Genomic DNA, 13,709 nt, shown 5'->3' on the forward strand with positions numbered 1-13,709 from the left:
CTGTATTAATTTATGGTTGGTGGTGACTTCTAAGGAATATGTTGCGTTTGCGCTAGTCCGCAGGTGGCGGGATCCTATATCACCTACTAGGCCGGATAGGCTTCATCCTTGCCTAATGAGGCGCGCCTAGCCGGGTCTGGATGGTGCTCGGTTAGATATTGCTGTTCATTGAGTATTGTTGATTAATCGAGGACCGCGGATTGAGTTATGCTTTCAGGCAGACGTTAGAGAAGGAGCAATGGAACATCACCAATATCTATCTTGCAACTATCGACATGTAATGATACAGAGGTAATGGCTTGCTAGAGAGGGATACCATCTGTACGAAGCCCAGGATTTACAGGAACAACGGTGGCGTTGTATCCAATCCAGCCAGCCGCGGCTTGCTTATCCACGGGAAATCAGCTACTACTGCAACCAATAAATGTGACCATCTGAATGTAGCTAGTGGCAACCACCAAGTCACGCGTAAATCAAAGCTTGGTCAATGTATCACAAGTGGCTTGACTAGGTAGCAGTTCCAAAAGGTGAAATTATCACTGGGACTGAAAATGCTTTTTCTCTGCACGTAGCCGAGGGTTCGGCAGAAAAGCCTAGAAAACGGTAGGGGGCTTAATGGGTACTTGGCAGGGCTTGGTATATTCTTAGCCATCGCTGCATTTAACCTACAGATCATACAATATTATAACCATTCGACCAACGCGGAGTCTTAACACCTCCATGTCATTATCCAACGTCAAAGAATTGAATTAATCCTTTCACACGTGTCGCGTGGTTAATATCTTGCCCGGAACTAGCTAAAAATCAAGCAAGGCCTCCTATGGTGAGGATTTCAGTGACACCAAAAAGGGCTTGTAACCTGGCCGCCCCCTAGCTAAAGGCTTCACAACCAATCCCAACGCGCTGTGGCGTGAGATATTCCGCCAACCACCAGCCGAGGATGACAGGAATCGAGGTCCATGCGGGAATCTCAGGAGTCATCTGGGGCCCCGCATCTCCAATTGGCATTTCCCCCGCAAAGCTGGTCACCGCTGGGTAATGTTGGTGGTCCTTAACTCACTAACTCCGTACATTAGCCCTGCTTATCCCGGACCAATGGGGTAATTCTGTGGAGACAAGCAACCACATGTTCAACCACGTTAGTGACCTGGACTTGTCTCATTTTGAGTTCATTTAGCTCGTATTTTTTTGGTCGAGGGCCTGCATTTTCACTTGCGCCCTTGCTGGGTTGCTTATTCCTGGGCTGTGGTGGAAAGGGGGAAAACGCCGGGCGGCACTCACTTTCCAAGTCACACAGTTACATGGGGTAGAATAATCAAGTCAGGTCAATTTAAGACCTTCATCCCGCCCTCTTGGCCGATGCTTTTCTTTCCTTCCCCTCTCTGAGACTTTCTTTCCCCACCTCTCGTAGCTCTTCCCCAAGTCACTCGGTGGTTGAGCCCTGATATCCGACAAGATGGCGGCTGAAAGCGTCGCCGAACAACGGGATGAGAAGCCTCAGACCGAGAAGGTGGACATCCACCAGTCTGAGGTTCTGGATAACCCCGATTTGATGCATGAAGCCTTCGATGGCGAGAATTACGAGCATCAGATGGGTGTCTGGGAGGCTGCGAAGCAGTATCCCTGGGCTTGTTTCTGGGCGTTCCTCATGTGCTTCACCATTGTAAGCTTTGTCTACATCCATTCACCAAAACTATCTTCGCAATGCTGATATACTAATGCTCCCCCCAGGTCATGGAATCCTTCGACATGTTCCTCAACACCAACTTCGTCGCACTCGATCACTTCTCCAAGGTCTTCGGCGTCGAAACCTCACCCGGTGTCTGGGCTATCCCGACCAAATGGCAAAGTGCTCTATTCCAATCTGGCCAATGCGGTGCCTTCGTCGGTGTGTATCTGGCCGGGCCAATCACTAACAGGATCGGATACCGCTGGACGACTATGCTGGGTCTGGTTCTCATGAATGCGACGATTTTCATCTCGTTCTTCGTAAGTAGCCTGTTTACATGGATGTCACTTCCACCTCACCTAACATCTTTCTGTATAGGCGAACTCACTCACCCTCCTCGTGGTCGGCCAAGCCCTAGAAGGTGTCCCATGGGGTTTCTTCATCGCCAACTCCCCGGCCTACGCCAGTGAAGTCGTCCCTCTCCCTCTTCGCGCTGCAGTCACTGCCACCCTGCAAATGAGTTGGTCCATTGGTTCCATCATCGTCGCGGGAGCTACATATGGCTACAACTCTCTCACTACGGAGTGGGAATGGCGCGCACCACTTGCCTTGCAGTGGATCTTCCCGGTACACTCCTCTCATCCAATGCCATAAGTCAACAACCACTAACGATCAATCATGTCTAGACCCCCCTCATGGTCCTCCTTTTCTTCGCCCCAGAATCCCCCTGGTGGCTCATCCGTCGCGGCCGCAAAGAAGAGGCCCTGAAATCCATCAAACGCCTGGGCGCCAAAACCGAAGAACAAGCCCACCAATCGCTCGCCATGATCGAGCGTACTGTCAAGATCGAAGAGGAAACAGGCGGTAATCCCACACTTCTCGATCTCTGGAAGGGTACCGATCGCAGACGAACAATCATCACCTGTCTCATTTATGCGTCGCAGAACTTTGCGGGTAACTTGATTGCGAACCAGGCCACTTACTTCTTCGAGCGTGAGTCCCCACCCCCCATCCTTAACTTCCCCAGTCGTGTCTCTCTGACTTGTATATGTTTAAAGAGGCCGGTATCTCCGCCGACAAATCCTTCCAACTGAACCTCATCACCACCTGTCTCCAATTCGTCGCCAATGCCGTCTCCTGGGTCCTGACCTCCTGGTTCCGCCGACGCACCGTCTTCCTCTACGGCACCGCCACGAACATCACCTTCCTCTTCATCCTCGGTATCATCGCCTCCGTACCACAGACCCACAAGACGAACTATGCACAAGCCTGTCTCGGCGTGATCATCTCCGTGGTGTACGCCGGCGCACAAGGTCCTATCTCGTACACCATCATCTCCGAGACATCGTCGGTGCGACTCCGCGCGTTGAGTACAGCTGTCGGACGGTCCGCGTACTATATCACTGAAATTCCGATGATTTATCTGTCGTCCCGGATGCTTAATACTACGGGATGGAACTTGGCCGGCAAGTGCGGGTATGTCTGGGGGTGCACGGCGCTGGTGGTGTGGGTTGGAGCGTACTTTGGATTGCCGGAGTTGAAGCATCGGTCGTATCGTGAGGCGGATATTCTTTTCAAGAGAAAGATATCGGCGAGGAAGTTCAAGACGACCGAGATTGGGGTCGATGAGAATGAGTAGGGGAGCTATTCTGCGGTGGTGTGGGTGGGATGTGGTGTTGAGGAGAGGTTGTGGTTTCGAGATAATTTTATCCTCGGTAGTATAGTAGTGCAATATGGAGTTTATTGGTATCACCTCGGTGTTTTGCTGGGTTTGTTAGTTGGATGGATGCCAATGGATGTGTAGATGAGTCCTGTAAGTGGGCGCTTCGCCATTGTACGCGCCGTCCCGGGCCTTGGCATTGCTTGTAGGGAGTGCTCGTCGTATTGAAAGCTTAGTATGGAGTATCTCTCTATGTACTGTGTTGTATGATACTTGGTGGAATATCACATAGGATAGGTAGATATGCCGTAAACGAAGGCAAGGATTGTATAGCAATTGCTTTATCTGGGTATCTTAGCTAATAAAGTAGAAATCAAACGATGGTGAAACGACACCAATGGTCTGGAAAATAAAAAGAAGAATGGGACGAGTTATGCGTTGCCAAGCTGGTACCTCAAGATCCAGGAGCCCTTGGGGTGAATCCAACCATAAGAGACGGCGGAGCAAAGTTGTCGTCGGCGTCAATGCTAGGCTCTGCGGCATGAAGAAGCTGCGTCTATTTGGATTTCTAGTCAATGACCAGCTTTTAGAATAATATTCAAGGAACTCACATTAAATTTCAAAAGAATCAATACGATAACTTTCTTCAATTCCAGCCAAGCCACCTGGGCTTCTGGATGGTCGCGCACGCAGCGATTGAAGGAGATCAATCCCTGCTCCATTCCGCTTCGCTGTTGCGCATCTGCCATAAGCCACCGCTCAGGTTGAAACGAATGAACATCATTCCCATACGTCTCACTGTCAAATTGTAGAACACGGGAGTTCCACAGTAGCGTTGTGTTCTTGCAAACTGGGTAGCCTGCAACAATAACACCATCTAATGGTGCCTTGATCTCCTCTTCAAAGTTCACTGACAGCCGCATCGTCTCTTTCAGAACGGCATCAAGGTAGGACAGCCTATTTAGTTCTCTCCATCGAGGTATGTCCGACAGCGATCCAACACTGAATGCAGTGTCTATCTCAAACCTAAGTCTATCAAGAAACTCCTGGTGCCTCAGTAGAAAGTAAAATAACGACACGAAAGTGCCGGCAACACTGTGCCCTCCACGGATGCCATTAGAGTATGGCCTCGTCCGGCTTCCGTCGCGCGACCGTTGTTGCAGTGGCAAAGGGCCATTTGAACTAACTGCATGGCTCCCTTCGACGGAAACAGTAGGCGCTGCCACTGGCAATGTCGCACATGTTGCTAGTCGACGTCCGCGATCTCTCTTCAGTGCCGTCACCGGGCTTCGGATGAGCATAAATTCAATTGTCGAGAACATACTCAACCATCGGCTGCCTCTTCCCATGTTGTCATGCCTCGCCTGTAACAAACCACCGGTGGTAAGCTGATTTATAAACGTCGTCGCAAATATGCGCAGGGACGAGGTTATATCCAACACACGGTATCTTCGTATCGCTTTGATGAGTTGTTTAGTGGACGGGTCAATCACTCCTTCGTACTCAGGTATACCCTGAGAGCGTTCCCAGGTAGGATGCGTTGTCTGAAGATTGTCCGGGCTGACGGTGACGCTATTCGAGGGTATTGTATTCCTATGTTGGGGTTCTGGTGGCTGCGAGAATTAGCAAATGTCGCTCGAATACAAGCTTGAACACGTACCCCCTCATCGACCCCCTGATCTAGATAGCCTATAATCGACCCATCTGCGACACTGAGGAAACGCGGTCCCAACCGCACAACCGTGCCATATTCTCGATGAAGACCTGACAGACGTCGACCGTAGTGAGATTTATTGCGAACATATATGCGCCAAAAGTCCGACCATCCAGCGGCTGAAGGACCAGGGATAGCACGTAGACGGCTATAATTGCGGAGGGCGCGAAGTAATGTCAGCACAGCGAGCAGTATAACTGCAACGGCGCCTACTCCCATGGCGGAAGCTAGAATGCTGGTTCATTTTCTGCTTCAGTGGACGCGACGCTGTTTTGGTTATATCGACTGATGATGACACTCTGTCGGGATAAACACATCATCGTCTTCCATTTCCCACAGCCGCGATAACCCGAGTCGAGAAAATGAATCGGAGCAGGCCGGCAGTGAAGTCATGGGCTCACAGATACGCGACAGGTCTAAAAGGTCCCCAGGCACCCGCACGCGAGTGGATTCAGGCCAGAACTTTAAACCGGCAGTGCCTGGGTGTGAATAATGGCACCAAGTAATTACGTGATAAGAATTGGTGCCCCTCAGGGGGGGTCCGTTGTCGGTCGGGCCGAGGTGCGGCCACTCTGCTTCCAGCATTATTTGGCTTGCAACACAGCAACAGTGTGGGGTCGCGCAATGTAACGGCAGATAGGTCGTCTGATCACAACAAAGTCATCAGCACCTTCCATGAACTCGTAGGATTGGATGAAGATAGCCACCTATTGAGGGTTGGCATTTAGTTCTGCCTGCACATTAGCCTGCCTTAAGTCCATCTCACGCTTGAACGTGGAGAGGCCGATCGCGCGGGAATTGAGACAGCCTTCCAGCTTGGGCGCCAACTGCCTACCGTCCACCACAGGTACACTTATCGGGTGGAGACCGAGCTACCATCACTGTTGTTGGATCGGTGTGTATCCCAGCCATTCTTTCTCTAAACCTGGCGAGATCCATTCCACGTGTCTGGTCCCTCTCATCCCCGCTATACTCCGTACTGTGGACGTTGATCGGCATCTCCAGCCGTGGATAGCATCCGCAACAGGAAGCCCATAGTGCTTCGGACAGCACCAAACCCCTGCAATAGAGTGTGCGACATGGTGATTGTGATCTATCAATAGCAGTTCGTTCTGCCATGGCTCAGAGAAAAGGACGAGGTGGGCTGCAGCAGCGAGCTGCAGAGCACCAAACCAACGCGAGACGGTCAATGGTCGCGTGCGTCAGCAATATGCTAGGGTCCTAGCTAGACTAGTCAGCTAATATCGCTTTGTAGGTGTAACCGATGCCGCAACAGAAAGACCCGGTGTGCTGGCAACCCACCTTATCCATGTGCTGCATGCGCAGAGGTGGGCCATAAGTGTGTCTACTCGGAAGCTGAGAAGCGCGTCTCGATTCCCGAAAGGTGAGCCTGGAAGCCTGAGAGGAACACAATGGATGCCTGAGCAGGTGACCAACATTCTTTAGCTACTTTCAACAACTTCGCGCTCAGGCACAGGCCAGCCGTCGAGGTATGTATGCAATCAAATTCTTCTTGAAATGATCAGTTGTCACGTTGTCTGATTCATTTGTCCCTGCAGATGAAGGTCGCCCTCCATCTCTTCCCAATCCCCCTGCGACCATCCAGAGCAGTCCCTTCAACAATGTGGAGGTGCCTCTCGAGCGAGATGACTGGTGGTACAATGAGTCCGGTCATGTCTTCTTGAATCGGTCAGGAGAGCATCGTGAGCTTGTCTTCAGGTCCCGATACCTGCGTAGCTGGGCTGATCAATAGACAGATTATGTTGGGGCATCTTCCACCACCCATTTGGCGAAACGCCTAAATCCCTCATCAACCAATTTAGCATTGGATATGCGGCCATTGTATGATGATCCTTTGTCTCTGCGTCGCTCAGCTCCTCGGGTTCTACCCCAACTGCCCCCATTCGAGTACGCTAAACGACTCTACTGGGTACAGTATGTCTATATTGGGACAATATTTTCCTTGATTCAGCCCCATGATTTCGAAGAGCGGCTCCATTTCGTTTACAGCCAACCCCCTGATGCGCTCAATCGAGAGTCGTGTCTAGTATACTGCCAGGTGTTACTGGTCATAGCCTTCGGGCTGATGTATTCGGTGAACCAGTGGTCCGGAGATGACGGGCCCCCTGGGTTCAAATATTTCAAACATGCGCTGCGTTTCTTACCCGACATCCACGAGGAAGGCTCTATCTTCTTCGTGGAGGTTCTTTGCTACGTTGCGTATTATATGCAGAATCTCAATCGCCGGGACGCTGCATTTCTTTATGTAGGTTCAGTTCATGTCATAATTTCCACCGCTAATGCAGGTTATCCAGATCGGCCTTGCTCTTCGCATGGCTATTTCACTGGGTCTTCACCAGGAGGTCCTTGACCCAGATGTTAGTGAAGAAGATCGGAATCGTCGACGGCGGGCTTGGTGGTCGGTGTATAGTCTGGATCGGTAAGGCTCACATCCGTCTCCCCCTTAATACTTACTAATACCTGCTAGACTTCTGTCCGTCAAATCTGGTAATCCGATTACGATCCACGATGAGGATATAGGGACAACATGGCCGCAGCCTACGGTAAGTAGCGAGCATTCCATCACTAGGTTTCTCCTAACATTAAGTAGAGCGCAACCGAGGTGGTCCCTTGGCCATCGGTCGTCCTCACCTACTATACACAATTGTCTCGCATATTAGGTAGGATAGGCGAAGGTATGTGACCAACTCATTATTCCCGCAAGCAGAGACTCCATTGACATGTTACGAAGAAATCTATCGCAAGAAGCCACGATCCGGCTCCAACTTGCTTGTGTCTGTACAGAGTATTACAGATGAGCTTTCGGACTGGCTGCGACGAATACCTGATCGTCTCCGTATCGACTTCTCCACTCTAAGTACTCACATCAATCGAGAGTCGGTCTCGATATTCTTACACTTTTATTCCTGTGTCAACATGACCGCACGGCCTTTAGTCTTCTATGTAATTCAACGCCGGCTCGATGCTGAAGATAAAGGTTCTGCGGCCGTGGACTGGAAAGAAGGGCTATCGCAGAACACCGTGGCGGTGATTGAGAGCTGTGTGGCAGCAGCTCGAGCCACCACCCTCATAATGGATGCAGCAGCGAAGCACAATTTGGTTGGTACGTCTACTCGTCATTCGTTTGGAACTATCTCGGGTCACTTCGCTAACAGCAAGTTTAGCCACATATGGCTATCTAGACGGAGAGTACATCTTTTCCGCCGCACTTTTACTTGTGATGGTCAATGCCGCATTCCCCTACAACGCTGCTAATTCCCGAGCGATGGAAATATCGATTAATTTGCTTCGCAGCATGGCTGACCGAGGCAATACCAACCTGGCTGCTCGTCACTCCCTCCTTCTTGAACTACGATCGTCTATTGGTCAGAAGAGCTCCAAGCAAGGAGACGCTGCGGGAGTGCCCGTTACTCCCAGTAGCACACAGCAGCCAACACCATCACAGAATGCAGTCGATCACCCGACAGGGGAGGCTACTTGGACCCCACAACAAGATATCCCCTCGATGCAGGAAATCTCGTTTAACTTTGATGTCAACGACGATCCTGGGCTGTGGGAGGAGGTCCTGGGCCAGATTGATATTGATATGGATACTGATTGGATTGAGAATACTTTGAAGAAATGAAATACCCTCTAGTATATTTTGAAATTTGGACAGATTGATGAATTCATGATTACTACTCGCCGCTTGTCTTTTGGTTTCGTAGTAGTCGTTTCAACGTTGTAATTCATCTTGCGTGAAGCTGTGATGAATGAATATATATCCTGTCGCTAAGCAGTCCAAATACCACTACAACTTGTACTAGGAATGTTGTGGAGAGTGAGTATTCCTGTTGAATATTAGCAGTAACATGACAATTTCCCTAGCACCAAGCCATATAATTGCACTGACACATGGGAGTATGACACTGATTCAATTCCCACTATATTCCATCTCCAAGAGCATGATCATGAGAATTGATCCTTATCTGGGATGTTATCAGCATCCGTTATCGCATTCGGCCTGATCGGTCCGGCTGCCCCGATCCGGGGGTGCATCGGGCCGACACGTGACCTACAACCAATGAACGATTGCGGACATAGAGGGAGGTCCGGTGACGACAGCGGAATGGCTTATCGCATCCCCCAGTTATTTTAACCTGGGGAATGCCCCTCCATCCATCTTGTAGTTGAAAACAGCCATTGATACCCTTTTACCTTTCCTTCTTGTTCTGCTCACTTCTCCCTCTCTCCTCTTCATCCTTCTTCACCCTAACCTTCATCATGCCCGGGTTAGACAAGATCACCATCTCCATCGATCGCGGTGGTACCTTCACTGACGTCCACGCCGTGGTCCCGGGTCGCCCCGACATCATCCTCAAACTACTTTCCGTCGACCCCGGTCACTACCAGGATGCTCCGACGGAGGGAATTCGCCAGATCCTTGAGCTCGTCACTGGCGAGTCACACCCGCGAGGCCAGCCGTTGAAACTTGATCGCATTGGGAGCTTGCGCATGGGAACCACAGTCGCTACAAATGCTCTGCTGGAGCGTAAGGGAGCGCGGTCCGTGCTCCTCACCACCAAAGGCTTCCGTGACCTACTGAAGATTGGCGACCAATCACGACCAAACATCTTCGATCTCTCAATGGCTAGACCCGGAGTTTTGCCTGAGCAAGTGGTTGAAATTAACGAGCGTGTCGTGCCATGCCACCCCCTCGCCGACAAGGACTGCTTTCAGAATGCTCGCATAGTGGAGGGAACAACAGGTGAAAAGTTCCGGGTGGTACAAGAACTAGACATTGAGGAGGTGCGCCCGGTATTACAACAATTGAAGGAGAAGGGTTACCAGTCCCTTTCGGTTGCTCTCGTCCACTCGTTCGCCTATCCTGAGCACGAGCGCCTCATCGGGGAGCTGGCCGAAAGCATGGGCTTCTCAGTCACCTTGTCATCCAAACTCCAGCCCATGATCAAGGTGGTTCCCCGAGGCATGTCTGCGGCCGCAGATGCTTATCTGACACCTGTCATCAAAACCTACATTGACTCAATTTCGGCTAGCTTCGAGGGCGGGCTCGAGAAGCAGCACGAATGCCGATTTGAGTTTATGCAGTCTGACGGTGGGCTGGTCGACTTTCGCAGATTCAGCGGGCTGAAAGCGATCCTGTCGGGCCCTGCTGCCGGTGTGGTTGGTTTTGCTGCGACGAGCTGGGATCCTCAGGAGAAGACCCCAGTGATCGGGTTCGATATGGGAGGCACATCAACCGATGTGTCACGGTTTGACGGTCACCTCGAGCACGTCTTCGGATCCAAGGTGGCCGGTGTTCTCATTCAGTCTCCTCAGCTCGACATCAACACTGTCGCTGCCGGCGGTGGTTCTATTTTGTCGTGGCGCAACGGTCTCTTCTACGTCGGTCCTGAATCGGCGTCAGCTCATCCGGGCCCTGCCTGCTACCGCAAAGGCGGCCCTCTGACCGTTACCGACGCCAACCTATTCCTCGGCCGACTGCTTCCGGAATACTTTCCTCACATCTTTGGACCTAATGAAGACCAGCCTCTTGACATTGAGATTACGACTAAGCTTTTCAACGAGCTGACGCAAAAGATCAATACCGAGAGAAAAGAAAAGGGTCAATCCGAGTTCACAGCGGAGGAGGTGGCACTAGGCTTCTTGAAGGTTGCGGATGAGTCGATGGCTCGCCCCATTCGCAACCTGACGGAAGCTCGCGGTTTCGAAACTGCATCCCACCACCTGGCATGCTTTGGCGGTGCTGGTGGTCAGCACGCGTGTACCGTTGCGGCGTCCTTGGGAATTTCCCGCGTTATCATCCACAAGTTCTCATCTGTCCTTTCGGCGTATGGCTTGGCGCTGGCTGAGGTGGTTAAGGAATCGCAAGAGCCGGTCTCTACGGAGTACTCGACCTCCCAGTCCACACTTGACAAGCGCTTCGAGGATATGATCAAGGCGTCTACTGAAGACATGCAGGAGCAAGGCTTTTCGGCCGACCAAGTTCGCCACGACTTGTATCTTAACCTGCGCTACGAGGGTTCAGATACCAGCCTGATGATCCTGAAGCCTGAGGATAACTCCGATTTCCTCGAGCAGTTCCGTGCCAGACACCGCAGAGAATTCGGATTCAACTCTGACAGATCGGTTCTAGTTGACGATATTCGTGTTCGCACAATTGCCTCTTCAAAGGTTCGGACGGAGAAGAGTCCCCTCGTACAGCTGAGGGAGGCTACCCTAAAGGATGTCAGTGGAGGTCCGGACAACACCTCGAAAGCATACTTTGACGGGTACTCTGAGCGGATCGATACTCCTGTGTATCTATTGAACAAGCTCGAGAAGAATACTCGGGTGCATGGCCCTGCCGTCATCATTGACGAAACACAAACCGTCGTGGTGGCCCCGAATGCCGTCGCTAGTATTCTGGAAACTTGCATAGTCATCGACCTTGAGGAGCTCCCTCATGTCAATGGTGTTGAGGGTGGATCCTCAGGTATTGACCCGATCAGGCTCAGTATCTTCGGCCATCGGTTCATGTCGATCGCCGAACAGATGGGCCGCACGCTCCAGAAAACATCCGTATCTACAAACATCAAGGAGCGTCTTGACTTCTCTTGCGCTCTTTTCTCCCCCGATGGAGGTCTTGTTGCCAACGCGCCGCATGTTCCGGTGCATCTTGGCTCCATGCAATTTGCGGTCCGCTACCAGCACCAGAAGTGGCTCGGTGATCTGCGTGACGGTGATGTATTAGTGGCAAACCACCCTAGCAGTGGTGGTACACATTTGCCTGATATCACTGTAAGTCTACCACCCGCTCTCCAATCGACTACACAGCTAACAGAGATAGGTCATTACACCCGTGTTCGACCGACCGGGTGGCACCGAGATCATGTTCTATGTGGCTTCCCGTGGCCACCACGCAGACATTGGTGGCATCCTCCCAGGCTCAATGCCACCAAAGTCTACTGAGCTCTGGCAGGAGGGTGCTGCAATCGAGGGAGACAAAATTGTCAGCAATGGCGTCTTTGACGAGGAGCGTATGATGGAGCTCTTGGTCCACAAGCCGGCTCAGTACCCAGGCTGCTCCGGAGCTAGATGCGTCAGCGATAACCTGTCTGACTTGAAAGCACAAATTGCAGCCAACACCCGCGGTATCTCACTGATACAAGCCTTGTTCGCCGAATACGGCGTTGAGACAGTGCAGAAGTACATGTATGCCATCCAAGCCACAGCCGAGACAGCCGTCCGCAACCTTCTCAAGGATCTGCACAAGAAATTCGGCGGTCAACCGTTGGAGGCAGTCGACTACATGGATGACGGCACACCCATCAGGCTCAAGGTCACTATCAATGGCGAGGATGGTTCCGCTCTATTCGACTTTGACGGTACTGGTCCCGAGGTATACGGTGGATGGAACGCACCCATCGCCATCACCCACTCAGCCATCATCTACTGCCTGCGCTGCATGATCAACGCAGACATGCCCCTCAACCAGGGATGCCTGGCACCTATCGACATCCAGGTCCCATCGCCTAGTATCCTGTCCCCCACCAAGTCTGCCGCTGTGGTCGGCGGAAACGTGGTAACCTCTCAACGCATCACCGACGTCGTCCTCAAAGCCTTCCGCGCCTGTGCCGCCTCCCAAGGATGCTGCAACAACCTGACCTTCGGCACAAACTCCAAGCGCGACCCCGAGACAGGCGAGACTATCCCTGGCTTCGGCTACTACGAGACCATCGCCGGAGGCAGCGGTGCCGGTCCCACTTGGAGCGGAGAGTCCGGTATCCACGTACACATGACCAACACGCGTATCACCGACCCGGAGATTCTGGAGAAGCGCTACCCTACACTTCTCCGACAGTTCACCCTCCGAGAGGGATCCGGTGGCAAGGGAAAGAACCCTGGTGGTGACGGTGTAGTTCGCGATATCGAGTTCCTGTCCCCCATGGAAGTGTCTATCCTTTCCGAGAGGCGTGTATACCGCCCTTACGGACTCGAGGGCGGCGAGGATGCGCAGCCTGGAATGAATCTTTGGGTCACAAAGGATGTGGATACGGGCGTGGAGCGCGTGGTAAACATTGGAGGAAAGAACACGGTGTCTATGAAGACGCATGATCGCATTGTAATCAATACTGCTGGTGGAGGTGGATGGGGAGCTGTATCTGCATGAGGGGCTTGATGTTTTATGATGTTTATATGAGCATGTATGGGTATTAGCTTATAGGATTGTATGATTGTTATATTATCATTGACGAATAAGAATGTTTCAAATACTGTTCCAAAGCTTATATACCTATATACCTATGGATATGTGTTAATTCTGGGGCGCTCATGCTCCCGCATGATTTCATTGTGGGTTGAAACAAGTCTGATACGACGCCATCGTGACAAAGTCATGTATGTGGAAAGGCAGGGCTTCGTATCATCCAGAAATGAGACTTGATTGGTTAAGGAATTTAGTAGGCAGTGACTTCTGTAGGGTACAGTTCCGATAGAAGGGAAGAAAGAAGCAGGCAAAGAAAAGAAAGAGAAAAGGAAGAAAAAGAAAAAAAAAGATCTCCATGAAGGCTTAAGATGAGATGTCTGCTACTATAAAAATATAGCCAAGGAACGACTACTTCGAGGGTGATACAAAACTTCGTGTTTGTAGAAGTAAGAAGTGC

At 51.4% G+C, this 13,709-nt stretch overlaps 4 protein-coding genes across 4 annotated transcripts; 3 read left to right on the plus strand and 1 right to left on the minus strand.

The window, feature by feature from the left end:
• Nucleotides 1–1,456: 1,456 nt before the first annotated feature.
• AtWU_08166 (putative MFS maltose transporter) lies at nucleotides 1,457–3,308 on the plus strand (the record flags this gene model as incomplete). The annotated part of the gene is made up of 5 exons (XM_035503274.1): nucleotides 1,457–1,663; nucleotides 1,732–1,989; nucleotides 2,048–2,296; nucleotides 2,356–2,662; nucleotides 2,728–3,308. 5 exons carry the CDS (start codon nucleotides 1,457–1,459, stop codon nucleotides 3,306–3,308), a joined length of 1,602 nt encoding a protein of 533 aa, XP_035359167.1.
• A 475-nt stretch (nucleotides 3,309–3,783) lies between these two features.
• On the minus strand, nucleotides 3,784–5,262 carry AtWU_08167 (putative cytochrome P450 monooxygenase; the record flags this gene model as incomplete). Its single annotated transcript, XM_035503275.1, has 3 exons — nucleotides 3,784–3,885; nucleotides 3,941–4,942; nucleotides 4,990–5,262. 3 exons carry the CDS (start codon nucleotides 5,260–5,262, stop codon nucleotides 3,784–3,786), a joined length of 1,377 nt encoding a protein of 458 aa, XP_035359168.1.
• An 898-nt stretch (nucleotides 5,263–6,160) lies between these two features.
• On the plus strand, nucleotides 6,161–8,689 carry AtWU_08168 (transcription factor domain-containing protein; the record flags this gene model as incomplete). Its single annotated transcript, XM_035503276.1, has 10 exons — nucleotides 6,161–6,240; nucleotides 6,299–6,427; nucleotides 6,490–6,533; nucleotides 6,603–6,746; nucleotides 6,801–7,309; nucleotides 7,359–7,483; nucleotides 7,532–7,607; nucleotides 7,655–7,739; nucleotides 7,796–8,167; nucleotides 8,229–8,689. The coding sequence occupies 10 exons, from the start codon at nucleotides 6,161–6,163 to the stop codon at nucleotides 8,687–8,689; spliced, it is 2,025 nt and encodes a 674-aa protein (XP_035359169.1).
• Nucleotides 8,690–9,327: 638 nt separating this feature from the next.
• On the plus strand, nucleotides 9,328–13,216 carry AtWU_08169 (5-oxoprolinase; the record flags this gene model as incomplete). The annotated part of the gene is made up of 2 exons (XM_035503277.1): nucleotides 9,328–11,844; nucleotides 11,894–13,216. 2 exons carry the CDS (start codon nucleotides 9,328–9,330, stop codon nucleotides 13,214–13,216), a joined length of 3,840 nt encoding a protein of 1,279 aa, XP_035359170.1.
• Between the last annotated feature and the right edge of the window lie 493 nt (nucleotides 13,217–13,709).

This window comes from Aspergillus tubingensis (genome assembly GCF_013340325.1).
Source record: "Aspergillus tubingensis WU-2223L DNA, scaffold_9, whole genome shotgun sequence".
NCBI classification, from domain to species: domain Eukaryota; kingdom Fungi; phylum Ascomycota; class Eurotiomycetes; order Eurotiales; family Aspergillaceae; genus Aspergillus; species Aspergillus tubingensis.